Genomic DNA, 20,464 nt, shown 5'->3' with positions numbered 1-20,464 from the left:
AGCCCATGCGCCAGAACTACTGAGCCTGCGCTCTAGAGCCCGCATGCCACAACTACTGAAGCCCACGCACTGCAACGAAGAGTAGCCCCCGCTCGCTGCAACTAGCGAAAGCCCGGAAGCAGCAACGAAGCAGCTAAAAATAAATAAATAAAACAAATAAGTTCATTTTAAAAAATAAAATAATTCAGGAAATTGGTTTCCATATTTTGAGATGATTTCCTATAAGTTTTCTTTCAGTTGACGTGTGGGAGTGGGCAGTGAGGAGGCATGTTCTGAAATGCAGATTTATCCTGGAATCCCATACATACCTGGAACTGAAACATCGTGTAGTCCACCTCTTGAGGCCTTGGAAGTCCCTCTTCCTCTCCACCCACGGTCAGTCAGCCTGTGCTCCTCCTGGAGCTGTCTGTTTTGTTGTCCCAGTCTTTTCCAAATGGAATGGTTCCACTTCTCGTAAAATAGACTCGACTCTTCTTTTCCACAGAACTTTCTTCACTGAGCCTTGTAATCTGGACTTTACCTCAAAACTATAGGCATTCTTCCTCCCTGTGCTGACTGCACATTTCTATTAACGCAGGCTAATATTAAGGTAGCTCATTTTAATGGTACTTACAGTTTCAGTTTGTATTTTTACAACACCCTTCAAACAAGAATACCTAGAAATTCCTTTATCTTAAGCTGGTAGTATTGATAGCCATTAACAAAGTGAGCTAACTTAAAAACTCATGCCTGTTTTGGACTGGATAAGGACTATTTTCTTCAAGTTTTTAAATTAAGAATAATTAATTAGCTTTGGTTACTGAAGGTACTAATAGAGTGACTACGTAGAAAGCTGAATTGACAATATCATCAGCACCTCTTATAGGTTCAGGACCTCTTTTTTTGTTTTTTTTTTTTTTTTTTTTGCGGTATGCGGGCCTCTCACTGCTGTGGCCTCTCCCGTCGCGGAGCACAGGCTCCGGACGCGCAGGCCCAGCGGCCATGGCTCACGGGCCCAGCCGCTCCGTGGAAGGTGGGATCCTCCCGGACCGGGGCACGAACCCGTGTCCCCTGCATCGGCAGGCAGACTCACAACCACTGCGCCATCAGGGAAGCCCAGGACCTCTTTTTTAAAAAGGCACCTGAACCAACATAATATTTATCACCTGATATTAGAAATCCACCAGAACACAGAAGGAATCGAATCAACGCATGATCTATAGAAGTCTTTAAGGCCCTTTTAGAATTCTTATCAGACATCCAGGAGGCTTTCAAACTACTTTTGGGATTCTTCAACACAATCAGTATACACTAGGTGAAAATGGATCTAGGAAAATTTCAAGTGTAATGAAATTAAATAAAAAACCATGTTAGGACAAATTTGACTATTTATTTATAGTCAATCCACCATGCATGAAGGACTGCTACTAGTTAGAATGCAAGTGTGAGTTCAACCTACCAATGTCGGGATACAGAGGAAGAACGACCCATCCCAGAGGCCATAGACGACCATAGTTAACACCTCTCGAAGACTTTATATAGATCGGGCAGATTAGCAAGCTGCAGGATGTTTCCATCTTCTGTGAAATGTTTCGGAGGCAGAAGGTGTGAGCGGAAGGCTTTATAGACGACATGCTCCACAGTCCACTTCCAGGGGTTTGGAGTAGAGGTGGGCACTTCACTCTGAAAGAGACGTGTTAGATGTTCACATCCCAGTCTACACTGGTCTCCTGGCTGATGTGCACTGGGCCTGGAGAGTCTTGGTGGCTTATAATGGGCTGTGTGACCTAATGCTTGTGAAGTATCTTTTCTAGGCCAGCATCTCAGGGATCCTACAGGCCTGAGCAGAGACATGAGATGGAAGAAAAGAATCAGTCGTGGCTCTCGTGATGCTTCCTCCCGTGGAAGCTGTTTCCATTCAGGAAGAGCCTGTTTACTGCAGCAGATCTAACAGAATGTGTGGATGGCAGTAGTAGGAAGTACATCCCGTAATTACCACGAAATTCGGAGCCTCAATGTAGTTCTAGTTCCTAAAAAGCTCCACAGGTAAGAAATGAAAAAATAAATGAGGATGATTTTACTCCACCCTTCCCCTCCTACATCTAAGCCTTAGGCTGCCTCATGTAAAAAAATGTTCTTTCCCATCCATCCTTCCTCACCTTGAAGTCAGTGTTTCCAATCAAACGGGATACTCTCAGCACAGTTTGGTAAGTGTGCTATCTTGCCGCCTCCATTGGAATGAGATGGTTCCAGGGGCTCTGGCCAACACGACCTGGGACTGGACCTCCGCTCCACCGCCCACAGGCTCTGGGAACCCTTGAGCACCCGCTGAAACTGTCCCTTAGCTTCCTCACCCATGAAGCTGGAGCAACAGCATGTCATCTCAGAGGAGGACCAGGAGCAATCACCGAGCCGGTTATGTGTATAAAGTGCCACCCTTCCATTCTTACACTACAGGCAGGCCTCAGTTTACTGCACTTTGCAGACTGTTGCGGGTTTTTTTTTTTCTTTTCTTTTTAAACACAAATTGAACGTTTGTGGCAACCCTGCACTGAGCAAGCCTATTGGCTCCATTTTTCTAACAGCATTTTTTAATTTAGCTATATACACTGGCTTTTTAGAGACAGTGCTATACTGTACACTCAACAGACTACAGTATATAGTATAAACATAACTTTTATATGCACTGGGAAACAAAAAAATTTGTGCAACTAGCTTTACTGCAGTGGTCTGAAACGGAACCAATAAAATCTCTGAGGTACTCCTGTATTTCAGTCCCCTCTCCCCAACCCAGCCAAACCCTCCGAAATAGTTGTGGATTGAAAGAGCACTGTCATCTGACACAGAAACATGAGGAACCCAGGCTGACCTTCCGTAAGAAGAGCTGGGGCCCTGACCCAAGTACAGCCGTGTCCTCCTGGCACAGCAGTGGTCAGAGGCAGAGTGAGGCACAAGCCGAAAGAGACTGGGGAGACTGACCCAGACCTGAAGGCTGGGGCTGCACACTTCTGGGCTCACAATTGGAGATATAGTCCACCCACTAGCCCTGAAACTTCCCTTTTCTCACTGCGATGGCTTGTGTTTGTACATCTGACAGTGAGATCACTCTGGAGGTACCTTCTATATTTCAGAAGGAAATAAAACTCGTAAGAGCTGACCATTGTGTTTGAAGCTTATATGCAGCGGATCCTAGGAATTTAGAGAGGGCAAGATTGTGCCCCCAGTCCCGGGCACCAGTGCTCTCCCTCATACCTGCTGGCCTGAGAGGGTCGACTCCTCAGACACATACTGCTTCCGGATGGAGTAAAACATCGCACATTCTTTACCGAGGCTTTCAAAACATTCCTTTTCGTCATCCCAGTTCACCTGCTCCAAAGAGAGAATTCAATACCTCAACATAGGTATGTGCTTTAAACACATTTCATTTCTAAATGGAGATAACAGACGACTTAAAAACTAAATGTGACTTTTCAGGCATTAAAGCTAGCTGTAAGTTGGAACTACTGAGTATTGCTGGGGTGGGCGGGGATGAGAGGGGCCTTAGCCATGCTACCCTTTTCCTCTTCATCATTACAGATGACGGCAGGGCCATGTGCCCTCCCCGCCTCCCATACACACACTCACACACCCACAGGACTGTCATCAAGACTGGCTCCATCACTTGCCTCAGTGGCCAGTCGGAGAATGAAGATAGGCAGACCCTCCAAGGGGGGCACGTAGTTGTCGATCAGAAGGGGTAATCCAACCAGGTTCCCTTCCTGCTTGTGGAAAAAGTCCAGGACAGGGGACAAGAAATCATGCTGTTACAGTCTAGTTTAAACAAATTCTCGGGTGCTTCCTCCAGGTCTTGTCCTCAGACCTGCCGTTCTGGGCAACCAGGTGCTTGACCAGTCTAGGCACTGGGGGCAGCAGAACTAAGCACTTACAGCTTTCTGTCCTGACATGTAGCAGAGCCACCTTCTCTTTGGATCTGCTCACCAACCAAAGAACACATCGAGGAAGGCCCCAGAAATCAAGGGGTAAGAGGAAGAAACCTCTTAGGAGAGCAAGTGGCAAAGCATCATCTCCTTCACTGGGGCCTGCAGGGACCGTGGGATTCTGCTCTCCTCCTGCCTGGGTCCTGCACCCTGGGGACAGGAATGGGCACGAATGGATGATAAAAGTTGTGGAACCTAGGGCTTCCCTGGTGGCGCAGTGGTTGGGAGTCCGCCTGCCGATGCAGGGGACACGGGTTCGTGCTCCGGTCCGGGAGGATCCCACGTGCCGCGGAGCGGCTCGGGCCGTGAGCCATGGCCGCTGAGCCTGTGCGCCGCAACGGGAGAGGCCGCAACAGTGGGAGGCCCACGTACCACAAAAAAAAAAAAAAAAAAAAAAAAAAAAAAAAAGTTGTGGAACCTAGAAATGCAAATAGGGAGTGTAGATGTCACAGAGGTCACAGGCTGCTTCTGAGAAGGGGCCCAGCCTTCTTGTCTTGATCCTGGACCAACTACAGAACTTGACTCTTATCTGAAGAATACAATGGAGGTATAAAAATAACCATCACCCACCTCATCAATCTCCAAAGAGAAGTAGTCTGCAAGCATCTCAGCCTTCTTTTTCAGAAACTCAACAATGTATTCGGCAAGTCCTTCTTTGGGACCATCTTCCTCTGTCCAGCCACTCTCAGGACTATCTAAGGCAAGCATGGCGAGGTCAAAGAGTGGTGCTGGCTCCTAGGAAGGATCAAAAACATTAGGGGTGAGCATAACAGGGCATCCAAACGCAGCCTGAATTCCCACAAAACCATCTTCACAACAGTAGGTGAGGAGCGACCAATGTAACACTCATTCCGCAGTTCCCCCAAAGAAAACACCTGAAAATCCACAACAGAAGCTCATCCTCCTCCTCACCAATGGCCATTTCAACAGAGAAGGTGTGACCAACAAAAAGACCTGCTGAACAGGTGGGAAAGGCGAGGCCGTGAGGAGGCACTTTCCTTCTGTGTAGCTTTAAGGACCCCAATTTCGTATTTCTAGAAAATCACAAGGCAGACACTAAGCAGATCATTCATTTCTTCCTACTGCCTTACCCATAACTAAAGCAAGGGGGAAGGAGAGTAAGTTAAATCGAATGACATTTCAGGTAAATCATCTGATTGGGAAGAAGACTATATAATCTATTGTGAAAAATAAGATGCCTAAATTTTCTTCCATTTCTCTCCTTCAGACATGGTAACTGTTGTCATACATTTTACATATTATAAACCCACAATACACTGTTCTTACTTTTTCATAACAACAGAGGAGTCAATTAACAGAAAGACCTAACAATCCTAAATGTTTATGCACTCAACAACAGAGCTTTAAAATATATGAAGGATAAAACAGAACTGTTAAGAGAAATAGACACAATTACTTGGAGGCTTCAACATCCTTTCCCCAATAATTGATAGAACAAGTAGACAGAAAATCAGGATACAGAAGATTTGAGCATCACTACCAACTCGATACACCTGCCATTTATAGAATATTCTACTCAACAAGCCCATTTTCAAGTGCACATAAAGTATTTACCAACATAGACTATATTCTGGGCCATAAAACAAGTCTCAATAAGTGTAAAAGGATTCCAATATGTTCCCTGCAAAAATGGAATTAAGGGGTTCCCTGGTGGCGCAGTGGTTGAGAATCCGCCTACCAATGCAGGGGACATGGGTTCGAGTCCTGGTCCGGGAAGATCCCACATGCCAAGGAGCAACTAAGCCCGTGTGCCACAACTACTGAGCCTGTGCTCTAGAGCCCGCAAGCCACAACTACTGAAGCCCACGCACCTAGAGCCTATGCTCTGCAACAAGAAAAGCAACCACAATGAGAAGCCCACACACCACAACGAAGAGTAGCCCCTGCTTGTGGCAACTACAGAAAGCCCACGTTCAGCAACGAAGACTCAATGCAGCCAAAAAATAAAATGAAATAAATAACTTTTATTAAATGGAATCAAATTAGAAATCAATACCAGATCTCTGGAAAATCCCCAAGTAATTAGAAACTAAGTAATATACTTCTAAATAATGTGAGGGTCAAAGAAAAAATCAAAAGGGAATTTAGAAAGTATTCTGAACTGAATGAAAATGAAAACAACTTATCAAAATGTGTGGGAAGCTGCTAAAGCAGCACTTGGGAGAAATTTACAGTACTTAACACCTATACTAGAAAAGAAAGATCTCAAATCAGTGACCTCAGCTTCTGAAACAGAAAAACAAATTAAACTTAAAATAAGTAGAGGAAAGGAAATACAAAGATGAGAGCAGGTAGCAATGAAATAGAAATCAGAAAATAAACAGAAAAATCAATGAAACAAAAAATCAGTTGAGATCAAACCCTCAGCCAGACTGATCAAGTTAAAACGATATAAATTACCAATATTAGGAATGACAGAGTACAGTACATCAGTACAGATCTACAGACATTAAAAGAATAAAAAATATTCTGAACAACTTTATGGCAATAAATTTGAAAACTTAAACGGACAAATTCCTTGAAAGAAACCAAATACCAAGGCTCACTCAAGAAAAAGCTAACATGAATAGCTCTATATCTATGAAAGAAATTGAATTTTTAGTTAAAAATCTTCCTGTGAGGAAATCTCCAGGCCCAGATGGCTTCACTGATGAATTTTACCAAACATTTAAGGAATAAACAATTCCACACAAACTCTTTTGGAAGATGGAAAAGGAAAAAGTATTTCCCGACTCATTCTATGAGGCTAGCATTACCCCATACCAAAACCAGACAAAGACAGTACAAGAAAACTACACACCAATATCATTCGTGAATGCAGATGTTAAGAGTTGTAAACAAGGGACTTCCCTGGTGGTCCAGAGGTTAGGACTCCGCACTTTCACTGCCAGGGCCCGGGTTCAATCCCTGATCAGGGAACTAAGATCCCACAAGCCGCGCAGCCCAGCCAAAAAAAAAGTTGTAAGCGAAATTTTGACAAATCAATTCCAGTAATATATAAAAAGGATAATACATCATGTATAAGCAGGGTTCACCCCAGGAATGCAAGACTGGTTTAAAATATGAAAATCAATCAATGTAATTCACTATATTAACAAACTAAAAAAAGGAAAACCACACAATTATCTGAACAGATACAGAGGAAGCATCTGAAAAAATTCAGCATCCGTTCCTGAATAAAAACTCTAAGTAAACAAGGAATAGAAGGGAACTTCCTCAACCGCCTAAGGGTCATCTACAAAAAACCTACCGACGGCAGAAAGCATACTTCATAGTCAAAAACCGAATGCTTCCCCCAAGATCAGGAATAAGAGGAAGGATTTCCATTCTCACCACTACTGTTCAACCTTGTACTAAGCTTCTTGCCAGTGTAATCAAGCAAGAGAAAGTAAGAAAAGGCATCCAGATTGGAAAGGAAGGAATAAAACTGTCTTTACTCACAGATGCTATGATCATCTACATAGAAAATCTGCTGGAGTCAATAAAAAAGCTACTAGAACTACTAAGTGAGTTTAACTAGGTTGCAAGATATAAGATTAATGTACCAAAACACTTGTATTTCTAGATACTAGCAACAAACAACTGGCAATTTATAAAAATGTCACTTACAATAGTATCCCAAAAATATGAAATATTTAGGGATAAATTAACAAAAGATTTTCTCCCCAAATTGATCCATAGATTCAACACAATCCCAATAAAAATTCCAGAGGGCTTTTTTATAGAGTATGTCAAATGTAAAAAGAAGACATGAAACTACATAGATAGTAATGATTTTTAACTCTAAATTAAAATTAGGCAATGACAAGGTCTTGAAAGAAATGGACTAAACTTGTTAGCTGGAGTTGTGTTTGGGTCATGGGCTTTAAAGAATGTTTACTTCTATTTTTATCTCTTTCCAAGTTTTCTTAAGTAGATATGTATTAATTTCTATAATAATAATAATAAAAATTTAAGTTGGCTACCAATGACTGTTCTGCTTTGTATAAAACTATATGAAGATACCTCCATATGCAAATCATACAATAAACTATTCTAAGCATATTTAGAAAAATTTAATATACTACAAATAAGATAATAAGGCAGAGCTATTTTCAGAAATGACCAGTTGTTGAAGTTTCAGAAATGAGAACCAGGAAATAAACTTACCGATAACCTCAGAACACCAAAATTGGCAAAATCATAAATGAGAATCTGGTAGAACAGTTCTTCACTGAAAATAAAAATGAAGTGACATTAAGGAAAAGCTAAATCCATGCTTCAGAGCCAAGCAGTAGGGACAAAATGGGAGAGAGAACCCGAGACAGGTAGGACAGAATTATGCTGCCTCGCAGTGGCCTTTCTAACAGTCCTGGGATCTCCTGCTCCACCAGGGCTTTGGCGGCCGGCCTCTGCACACAGGTCAGACCACTAAGACCATCTGCCTTGTCATCACCCGTGCTCTGTCCCCACCCCTCTGGTGCTGTAAAAGGTTCTAACACTCAGTAGTGATAAAGTTAAGAAGGAGTTTTTGTTTGCTCACCTTTTCCCCACTTGCAAAGAATCCTATAAATCACTTCTTTTACAACTCAACATTTTAAAAATATGGGCTGTATAGGGAGGGCAGGGACGTAACCCCGGTTTTAAATCCAATCAGTTGGATTTAAAGGGCTGAGAGTGGGTGATGCAGCAGACGTCCGCCAGAGCATCTCCCACAGCACCCTACTGTACACAGCACACGCTGCAGTGCTCCACCAGCACTAAGCCCTTCAGGGCTTTTATTGAGCACCGGGCATCTACCAAACCCAGGCGTCTCATGTAATTTTACCTTCACAAAACCCTGCAAGTTAAGTAGTAATAACCCAAATTTCTCATCTTACAGATGAGAAATCCGAGACGCAGATTAGGAAAGTGACTTGTCCATGGTCACATAAATGGTAAATGGTTGAGCCCAGGTGTGAAACGACATGTGACGCTAAAACCAGGGCCCTTTCCAACTATGTCATCCTGCTCTCCCCCAGCTTTTCCTGCCTCTGCCTCCAGGACTACTCTTCTAGCAGCTCTGCCTTTTTCACATTCGCACCGATTTACCTAAGTTTGGTGGTGTTGAGAAGGTATAACTTGGTCTGATGCTGTGCCAAGGCCCATTGAGGATTCACACAGCCCACAAACGAGTGGTTACGCAGCACCTCCCGGAGAGCTGGAAAACAAGACACAGGTCAGTAACTGCACCCCACCAACACCTCTCTGCAGCCCAAAGCACCAGAACTAGAGACAAAAAACAGGTACCTGAACGGAACCTCTTGCTGAAAGTATACACAAAGAAGGAATAAGATAGAACTAATCTTTCAAAATGCAACAAGGAATTGCCAAAAGGCTTAGGAATGCTCAAAGATCACAATCCAAGACAAAGCAGGAAGCCAGAGAAGTAACAAGAGCTCTGAAACCAGCTTTATCCAAAGACACTGGAGGAACTGCAGGTATCAAGAACTTCAGTTTTTGCAGGCTCTGAGGTGTAGAGAAAGAAAAACAGAAGCCTAGGAATGGTGCGAAATGTGGACTGTAACAGGAGGCCACTTCCCCTCTTTCACAGCCAGGATTCACACTAAGCAGGTTGCTTGACAACTTAAAGTAGAGATTTGAGTTTAAACTGATTCCAGGGCTGACTGTTCCTCCAGGTTCCTGATAGAATCAAATGCAAATTCTCTCTGCAGAAATTCATCTTCAACCCAGATTTCAAATAATTCCTCACAGATAAAGTACCAGGACTTAATGGTCAAAAAGTTACAAAATACACAAAGAAACTAGGCACCAAGAATTAGAATCCAGAAGAAATCACAGAATCACATCTGCCAAGTTTTAGAGACTGGAAATACTGGCAAAGATGATAAAATAATAAGCATGTTCAGTATGCTTAAGAGATATTAAGACATTGAATAAGTGGCAGGAGACTATCAAAACTGATCAAGGAAAGACAAATACATGATATCACTTACATGTGGAATCTAAAAAATAATACAAATAAACTTATTTACAAAACAGAAACAGACTCACAGACATAGAAAACAAATTTATGGTTACGAAAGAGCAAAGCAGGTGGGGATTAATTAGGATTATGGGATTAACAGATATACACTATATATAAAACAACAAGGACCTACTGCATACCACAGCAAACTATATTCAACATCTTGTAATAACCTGTAATGGAAAAGAATCTGAAAAAGAATATATGTGTGTGTGTGTGTGTGTGTGTGTGTGTGTGTATAACTGAATGACTCTGCTGTACACCTGAAACTAACAATATTGTAAATCAACTATAGTGCAATTTAAAAAATAGAAAAAGGAAACAGAAATAACACCAATCTTACATAAACTCTTTCAAAAAATAAAGGAAGAATAATTCCTACCTCACAAGGTTAGCATAACCCTAATACAAAACCTGAGAAGACACTGAAAAAAGGAAAATTTTAGACCAATATCCTTTACAGTCATAGGTGCAAAAATCCTGAACAAAACATCAGCAATTTAAATCCAGCAATATATTAAAAAAAAAAAAGAATAATACAATCAAGAAGAGATTAGCCCAGGAAAGCAAGGTGATTTAGCGTTTGGAAAATCTCACCATATTAACAGAATAAATGAGAAATACATGATCATTTTAGATATAGAAAGAGTATTAGACAACAACAATTTATAATTAAAAACTCTCAGCAAACTAGGAAGAGAAAATAACTACCTTAATCTGAGAAGGGCATCTATGAAAAACCTCCAGCTAACATCATGTTTAACAGTGAAATACTGAAAGTGTTCTTTCCACAATGGAGAACAAGATAATTAACACCCATGCTCACTCATCCTATTTGACGTTGTACTGGGGGTCCTAACCATTGTAGTGAGGCAAGGAAACAGTATAAAAATATGAAAGGAAAAAAGTAGAATTGTCTCTATCTGCACCTTTGGCAAGGTCACGTGATACAACATCTTTTGTATTTTAATATGCTAACAGGTGGGGGTCAAAATACCATGGTAAACACTGGGGAAAATGATTTTATTCTGACTCAATCTTAAAAATTTAAACCAAAGTTAATAAAAATAAGTTTATATTAAAAATGATCAAGGAGATTTCAAAAAAAAAACAAAATTTCTAAAAATAAAAAATATAATAACTGAAATTAAAAATCAAGATAGACTGAACAGAGTGGACAAAGTTGGCAAGGTAATTAATGGTAAGGTAGATCTAAAAAAATTATCTGAAGTGCAGCACAGAGAGACAAAGAAATGGAAAATATGAAAGATAACTTATGCAATATGGAGAAGAATAAATATGTAAGTAAGTCCCAGAAGGGGCAGGGGACAGGGAGACAGTAACTGGAGACTCTCAAGACAAAAGATCAGAGAATATCCCAGAAGTGATGAAAGACACCAAACCTCAGCTCCAGGAAGCCCAACAAAATCCACACCTGAGATAAGCAGGACACTAAAGAGATCTTAAAAGCTCTCAGAGAGAAAAGAGAGATGACCCACAAAGTATTAAAATATAAGACTGACAGCTGAATTTTCAACAGCAACAATAGAAGCCAACGACTGATAAAATAACACCTTCAATGCACTGAGAAAAAAATAATTGCCAATCTGGAATTTTAAACCCAGCAAAGAAACTTATCAAAATAAAGATGGATTAGACAAAGCAAAACTCAGCTTGCCATCTCAGGCCCCACAGAAGGAGGTGCTTAGGGCAGACCATGAAAGGTCTGAGGAAAAGAATTATGAGCAGAAAATACTGGCTAAACCCAAACAAACTGACAGTAACAACATAATATGGAACAATGAGATATTCACATGGAAACTGTGACTGTAACACCATATACCAAAAATTAATTCCAAGTGGACTAGAGATTTAAGTATAAGCATTTTAGGAGATAATATAAGAATACAGATTTAATTATCCCAGAGATAGAAAGAATTTCCTAAATAAGATTAAAAGGCCAATGTGTGGTAGAAGAGTGATCAAGATGGCAGAGTACTAGGACGTGAAGCTCACCTCCTCCCACAAGTACATCAAAAATACATCTACACGTGAACAATTCTCCCAGGATATCTACTGAACACTGGCAGAAGACCTTAGACCTCTGAAAGGGCAAGAAAATCTCCACATAACCAAGTGGGGCAAAAAAGAAAGGAAAGAAAGAAGGAAGGGAAGGGAGGGGAGGGGAGGGGAGGGGATGGAAGGGAAGGGAAGGGAAGAAAGAAAGCGAGAAAGGAATCGGGACAGGACCTGCATCCCTGGGATGAAGCTGTAAAAGAGGAAAGGTTCCTGTACCCTGGGAAGTCCCGTCACCAGAGGGGAGATCAACCAGGACAGAGGGGGAGCTTCAGAACCTCAGAGAAGAACACAGCAACCAGTTTGCAGCAGTTAGAATAGAGAAAGACATGCACAGACAGTCAGTACCACAGCTCTGCACTTCCAAGCCTGAGACACCTGTCTGCCGATACAGGCGGGGGCTGGGTGCAGAAGCTTGAGCTTCAGAGATCAGACCCAGAGAGAGGACTGGGATGGACTGCACGGAAGCAGCCTGAAGGGGCTGGAGCCTGGTGCAACCACACCTGATGGTGTATGCAGAGGAAGCCTGGGCTGCCTTAGAGGCCAGGTGCCATTGTGTCAGTAGTGCGTGAGGGGAGGGGCGGGAACCACCATTACAGCCTTTCTACCCGCGCAAGCTCTAAGGCAACAAGACACTGCCTACACGAGCTCCAGGAGCAGTCACGAGTCGCTGCTGCCCCCTGGACTTCAGGAGCAGTCTCGAGCTGCCCACCTTGCCCTCCCAGACTCCAGGAGCAGTCCCGAGCCACCTCCATTCTAATCATGTGCTCTGGGGGCAACACGTGAGCTGCCACTGCCACTGAGAACTCCACGACGAGGCACCAGCCACAGCATCTGCACATCCACTATCAAGAGGTAACAGCCAGCACACACTAAGGAAAGAGGTGGCAGGCATCCAGACTAAAAACAGCCCTCACACCAAAAAATCTTAAACCCACACAAGCTACACAGGGACGCTTCCACATATAAATAGCCCTCCAAGACCACAGCAGATAATTGTTTCTCCTAAACTCATAGAGCAAGAGAACTATAAGTAAAATGAAGAAGCAGAGGAACCACTCCCAATTAAAAGACCAAGAGAATTCCCCTGAAATAACAAGCAATGAAGCAGACCTCTTCAGTCTAACAGACACCGATTTCAAAAAAGAGGCAATGGAAATACTGAAGGAATTTAGAAAGGCTATTGACAGAAATGCAGAGTACTGTAAAAAGGAACTAGAAGCTATAAAGAGGGACCAAGAAAAATTAGAAAACTCATTTGCTGAGAAGAAAACTGAACCAAAGACAATGAATAGCAGAATAAATAATGCAGAAGAATGAATAAGTAACCAGGAAGATAGAATAATGGAAATGACCCAATCAGAACAGCAGACAGAAAGCCAAATGAAAAAAAAAAAAAAAAAAGAAAGCAAGCAACATAAGAGACCTATGGGATAATATAAATTGTGCCTATGTATGCATAATAAGGATTCCAGAAGGGGAAGAAAGAGAAAAGGGGATCAAAAATGTATTTGAAGAAATTATGGCTGAAAACTTCCCAAACCTAAAGAAGGAACAGATATCCAGGTACAGGAAGCACAGAGGATCTCAAACAAGGTAAACCCAAACAGACCTACACCAAGACATATTATAATAAAAATGGAAAAAGTTAAAGAGAGGATTCTAAAGGCAGCAAGAGAAAAACAAAGGAGGCAAGGGAACCCCCATAAGGCTATCAGCTGATTTCTCTACAGAAACACTGCAGCACAGAAGGGAGTGGCAAGATACATCCAAAGTCCTAAAAGGGAAACATCTGCAACCTAGGATACTCTACCCAGCAAGATTATCATTTAGAATAGAAGGAGGGACAAAGAATTTCTCAGACAAGCAAAAACTAAAAGAATACAGCAATACTAAACCTATCCTAAAGGAAATATTGAAAGGTTTTCTCTAAATAGAAAAGAATCCATAGGAAAGAGAAAATCACAATCAGAAAGCAAATCACCTAAATAAGCCAGTACACAGATTAAAAAAAAAAAATTCTGTGAAACGAATAATAACCACAATGAAACAGCAAAAGGATGAACATGAAGATGTAAATAAGGACATCAAAATCATAAAATGGGGGGGGAGAAAAGTAAGAAAATGTAGATTTTTTTTCATTCCCTAGAATGTGTTTGAGCCTAAATGACTACCAGTCTAAGACAAGTAGATATAGGAAGGGGTTAATATACTTGAAAAACGGTAACCACAAATCAAAAACATACAATAGATTCACAAAAACCAAAAAGAAGAGAACATAAGCGTAATACAAAAGAAAATCATCAAACCACAAAAGGAAAAACAAAAAAGGGACAAAGAAGAAATATAAAATCAAAGGGAAAGCAAAGTTTATAATGGCGATAACTATATATCTATCAATAATTACCTTAAATGTCAATGGACTAAACACTCCAATCAAAAGACAGAGTGGCAGATTGGATAAAAAAGCAAGAGCCTACAACATGCTGCCTACAAAAGACCCACCTTAGAGGAAAGGACACACAGAGATTGAAAGTAAGGAGATGGAAATAGGTATTTCATGCAAACAGAAATGAAAAGAAAGCAGGGGTTGTAATATTCGTAACAGACAAGATAGACTTTAAAACAAAAGCCATGAAGAAAGATAAAGAAGGACACTGTGTAATAATAAAAGAATTAATGCAAGAAGAGGATTATTACATTCATATATGCACCTAATACAGGTCAACATATATGCAACTAATACAGGAGTACCCAAATACCTAAGACAAATACTAAAAGATATAAAGGGAGAAATTGACAAGAATACAATAACAGTAGGAAGCTTTAACATCCCACTCACATCAATGGACAGATATTCTGGACAGGAAATCAGTGAGGCAACAGAGATCCTAAATAATACAACAGAGGGAGCGGGCACCGGTGCCCGAAGCCGCGACAGTCATGGGGACGGCGGGCCGGTCCTAAGTGCAAATATTAAAGTGATTTCCGAGAGGAGGGGAAGATGGCGGAAGAGTAAGACGCAGAGATCACCTTCCTCCCCACACATACACCAGAAATACATCTACACGTGGAACAACTCCTACAGAACACCTACTGAACGCTGGCAGAAGACCTCAGACCTCCCAAAAGGCAAGAAAGTTTCCATGTACCTGGGTAGGGCAAAAGAAAAAAGAATAAACAGAGACAAAAGGATACGGACGGGACCTGCACCAGTGAGAGGGAGCTGTGAAGGAGGAAAGGTTTCCACACACTAGGAAGCCCCTTCGCGGGCAGACTGCGGGTGGAGGAGGGGGAAGCTTCGGAGCCGCGGAGGAGAGCGCAGCCACAGGGGTGTGGAGGGCAAAGCGGAGAGATTCCCGCACAGAGGATCGGTGCCGACCGGCACTCACTAGCCCGAGAGGCTTGTCTGCTCACCCGCTGGGGCAGGCGGGGCTGAGAGCTGAGGCTCGGGCTTCGGTGGTCGGAGCGCAGGGAGAGGACTAGGGTTGGCGGCGTGAAAACAGCCTGAAGGGGTTAGTGCACCACGGCTAGCCGGGAGGGAGTCCGGGAAAAGTCTGGACCTACCGAAGAGGCAAGAGACTTTCTCTTCCCTTTTTGTTTCCTGGTGCGCGAGGAGAGGGGATTAAGAGCGCTGCTTAAAGGAGCTCCAGAGACGGGCGCGAGCCGCGGCTAAAAGCGCGGACCCCAGAGACGGGCATAAGACTCTAAGGCCGCTGCTGCCGCCACCAAGAAGCCTGTGTGCGAGCACAGGTCACTATCCACACCCCCCTTCCAGGGAGCCTGTGCAGCCCGCCACTGCCGGGGTCCCGGGATCCAGGGACAACTTCCCCGGGAGAACGCACGGCGCGCCTCAGGCTGCTGCAACGTCACGCCGGCCTCTGCTGCCACAGGCTCGCCCCGCACTCCGTGCCCCTCCCTCCACCCCGGCCTGAGTGAGCCAGAGTCCCCGAAGCAGCTGCTCCTTTAACCCCGTCCTGTCTGAGCGAAGAACAGACGCCCTCCAGCGACCTACACGCAGAGGCGGGGCCAAATCCAAAGCTGAGCCCCGGGAGCTGTGAGAACAAAGAAGAGAAAGGGAAATCTCTCCCAGCAGCCTCACAAGCAGCGGATTAAAGCTCCACAATCAACGTAATGTACCCTGCATCTGTGGAATACCTGAATAGACAACAAATCATCCCAAATTGAGGAGGTGGACTTTGAGAGCAAGATTTATGATTTTTTCCCCTTTTCCGCTTTTTGTGAGTGTGTATGTGTATGCTTCTGTGTGAGATTTTGTCTGTATAGCTTTGCTTCCACCATTTGTCCTAGGGTTCTATCCGTCCGTTTTTTTTGTTTGTTTTTGTTTTTAATTTCTTTTTCTTAATAATTATTTTTTATTTTAATAACTATTTTATCTACTTTCTTTCTTCCTTCCTTCCCATCTCCCTCCCTCCTTCCCTCCTTTCTTTCTCTTTTTCTTTCTTTCTTTCTTCCTTCCTTTCTTTCTTCTAATTCTTTCTTTCTACTTTCTCTCCCTTTTATTCTGAGCCGTGTGGATGAAAGGCTCTTGGTGCTACAGCCAGGAGTCAATGCTGTCCCTCTGAGGTGGGAGAGCCAACTTCAGGACACTGGTCCACAAGAGACCTCCCAGCTCCACATAATATCAAAAGGTGAAAATCTCCCAGAGATCTCATTCTCAACACCAGCACCCAGCTTCACTCAACGACCAGCAAGCTACAGTGCTGGACACCCTATGCCAAACAACTAGCAAGACAGGAACACAACACCACCCATTAGCAGAGAGGCTGCCTAAAATCATAAGTCCACAGACACCCCAAAACACACCACCAGACGTGGACCTGCCCACCAGAAAGACAAGATCCGGCCTCATCCACCAGAACACAGGCACTAGTCCCCTCCACCAGGAAGCCTACACTACCCACTGAACCAACCTTAGCCACTGGGGACAGACAACAAAAACAACAGGAACTACGAACCTGCAGCCTGCAAAAAGGAGACCCCAAACACAGTAAGATAAGCAAAATGAGAAGACAGAAAAACACACAGCAGGTGAAGGAGCAAGATAAAAACCCACCAAACCTAACAAATGAAGAGGAAATAGGCAGTCTACCTGAAAAAGAATTAGGAATAATGATAGTAAAGATGATCCAAAATCTTGGAAATAGACAAAATGCAAGAAACAGTTAACAAGGACCTAGAAGAACTAAAGATAAAACAAACAACGATGAACAACACAATAAATGAAATTAAAGATACTCTAGGTGGGATCAATAGCAGAATAACTGAGGCAGAAGAATGGATAAGTGACCCTGGAAGATAAAATAGTGGAAATAACTACTGCAGAGCAGAATAAAGAAAAAAAAGGAAAATAAATGAGGACAGTCTCAGAGACCACTGGGACAACATTAAATGCACCAACATTTGAATTATAGGAGTTCCAGAAGAAGAAGAGAAAAAGAAAGGGACTAAGAAAATATTTGAAGAGATTATAGTTGAAAATTTCCCTAATATGGGAAAGGAAATAGTTAATTAAGTCCAGGAAGCACAGAGAGTCCCATACAGGATAAATCCAAGGAGAAATATGCCAAGACACATATTAATCAAACTGTCAAAAATTAAATACAAAGAAAACATATAAAAGCAGCAAGGGGAAAACAACAAATAACACACAAGGGAATCCCCATAAGGTTAACAGCTGATCTTTCAGCAGAAAGATCTGCAAGCCAGAAGGGACTGGCAGGAGGGACTGGCAGGACATATTTAAAGTGATGAAGGAGAAAAACCTGCAACCAAGATTACTCTAACCAGCAAGGATCTCATTCAGATTTGATGGAGAAATTAAAACCTTTACAGACAAGCAAAAGCTGAGAGAGTTCAGCACCACCAAACCAGCTTTACAACAAATGCTAAAGGAACTTCTCTAGGCAAGAAACACAACAGAAGGAAAAGATATATACTAACTAACCCAAAACAATTAAGAAAATGGGAATAGGAACATACATATCAATAATTACCTTAAATGTAAATGGATTAAATGCTCCCACCAAAAGATTGGCTGAATGGATACAAAACCAAGACCCATATATATGTTGTCTACAAGAGATCCACTTCAGACCTAGAGACACGTACAGACTGAAAGTAAGGGGATGGAAAAAGATATTCCATGCAAAGAGAAACCAAAAGAAAGCTGGAATAGCAATTCTTATATCAGACAAAATAGACTTTAAAATAAAGACTATTAGAAGAGACAAAGAAGGACACTACATAATGATCCAGGGATCGATCCAAGAAGAAGATATAACAATTGTAAATATTTATGCACCCAACATAGGAGCACCTCAATACATAAGGCAAATACTAACAGTCATAAAAGGGGAAATGGACAGTAACACATTCAGAGTAAGGATATTTAACACCCCACTTTCATCAATGGACAGATCATCCAAATTGAATATAAATAATGAAACACAAGCTTTAAATGATACATTAAACAAGATGGACTTAACTGATATTTATAGGACATTCCATCCAAAAACAACAGAATACACATTTTTCTCAAGTACTCATGGAACATTCTCCAAGACAGATCATATCTTGAATCACAAATCAAGCCTCGGTAAATTTAAGAAAATTGAAATTGTATCAAGTATCTCTTCCGACCACAACGCTATGAGACTAGATATCAATTACAGGAAAAGATCTGTAAAAATTGCAAACACATGGAGGCTAAACAATACACTACTTAATAACAAAGTGATCACTGAAGAATTCAAAGAGGAAATTAAAAAATACCTAGAGACAAATGACAATGGTGACACGACGACCCAAAAACTATGGGATGCAGCAAAAGCAGTTCTAAGAGGGAAGTTTATAGCAATACAATCCAACCTTAAGAAACAGGAAACATCTCGAATGAACAACCTAACCTTGCACCTAAAGCAATTAGAGAAAGAAGAACAAAAAAACCCCAAAGTTAGCAGAAGGAAAAAAATCATAAAAATCACATCAGAAATAAATGAAAAAGAAATGAAGGAAACGATAGCAAAGATCAATAAAACTAAAAGCTGGTTCTTTGAGAAGATAAACAAAATTGATAAACCATTAGCCAGACACATCAAGAAAAAAAAAGGGAGAAAACTCAAATCAATAGAATTAGAAATGAAAAAGGAGAAGTAACAACTGACACTGCACAAATACATAAGATCATGAGAGATTACTACAAGCAATTCTATGCCAATAAAATGGAAAACCTGGAAGAAACTGACAAATTTTTAGAAATGCACAACCTGCCAAGACTGAATCAGGAAGAAACAGAAAATATGAACAGACCAATCACAAGCACTGAAATTGAATACTGTGATTAAAAATCTTCCAACAAACAAAAGCCCAGGACCAGATGGCTTCACAGGTGAATTCTATCAAACATTTAGAGGGGAGCTAACACCTATCCTTCTCAAACTCTTCCAAAATATAGCAGAGGGAGCAGCACTCCCAAACTCATTCTACGAGGCCACCATCAGCTTGATACCAAAACCAGGCAAGGATGTCACAAAGAAAGAAAACTACAGGCCAATATCACTGATGAACATAGATGCAAAAATCCTCAACAAAATACTAGCAAACAGAATCCAACAGCACATTAAAAGGATCATACACCATGATCAAGTGGGGTTTATTCCAGGAATGCAAGGATTCTTCAATATACACAAATCCATCAATGTGATACACCATATTAACAAATTGAAGGAGAAAAACCATATGATCATCTCAACAGATGCAGAGAAAGCTTTCAACAAAATTCAACACCGATTTATAATAAAAACCCTGCAGAAAGTAGGCATAGAGGGAACTTTCCTCAACATAATAAAGGCCATATATGACAAACCCACAGCCAACATCATCCTCAATGGTGAAAAACTGAAACCACTTCCACTAAGATCAGGAACAAGACAAGGTTGCCCACTCTCACCACTCTTATTCAACATAGTTTTGGAAGTTTTAGCCACAGCAATCAGAGAAGAAAAGGAAATAAAAGGAATCCAAATCGGAAAAGAAGAAGTAAAGCTGTCACTGTTTGCAGATGACATGATACTATACATAGAGAATCCTAAAGATGCTACCAGAAAACTACTAGAGCTAATCAATGAATTTGGTAAAGTAGCAGGATACAAAATTAATGCACAGAAATCTCTGGCATTCCTATATACTAATGATGAAAAATCTGAAAGTGAAATCAAGGAAACACTCCCATTTACCACTGCAACAAAAAGAATAAAATATCTAGGAATAAACCTACCTAAGGAGACAAAAGACCTGTATGCAGAAAATTATAAGACACTGATGACAGAAATTAAAGATGATACAAACAGATGGAGAGATATACCATGTTCTTGGATTGGAA

The 20,464-nt window shown here is 41.6% G+C and overlaps 1 protein-coding gene across 1 annotated transcript in view; it reads right to left on the bottom strand.

Moving 5' to 3' along the window:
* Positions 1–1,349: 1,349 nt before the first annotated feature.
* Positions 1,350–20,464, bottom strand: part of MLH1 (mutL homolog 1) — a 57,937-nt gene continuing 38,822 nt past the window's right edge. The window contains exons 14-19 of the mRNA XM_081245805.1: positions 9,048–9,156; positions 8,127–8,190; positions 4,527–4,691; positions 3,645–3,737; positions 3,232–3,345; positions 1,350–1,662 (exon numbers count right to left, since the gene is read on the bottom strand). Of these exons, the coding sequence (XP_081101931.1) occupies positions 1,495–1,662; positions 3,232–3,345; positions 3,645–3,737; positions 4,527–4,691; positions 8,127–8,190; positions 9,048–9,156 (713 nt within the window). The 3' untranslated portion in view covers positions 1,350–1,494. The remainder of the gene's footprint in view (positions 1,663–3,231; positions 3,346–3,644; positions 3,738–4,526; positions 4,692–8,126; positions 8,191–9,047; positions 9,157–20,464) is intronic.

Source organism: Mesoplodon bidens, assembly GCF_964165515.1.
Source record: "Mesoplodon bidens genome assembly, chromosome: 10".
NCBI lineage: Eukaryota > Metazoa > Chordata > Mammalia > Artiodactyla > Ziphiidae > Mesoplodon > Mesoplodon bidens.
The sequence above is the reverse complement of the archived record's forward strand: the minus strand, read 5'-3'. Positions and strand labels throughout refer to the sequence as shown.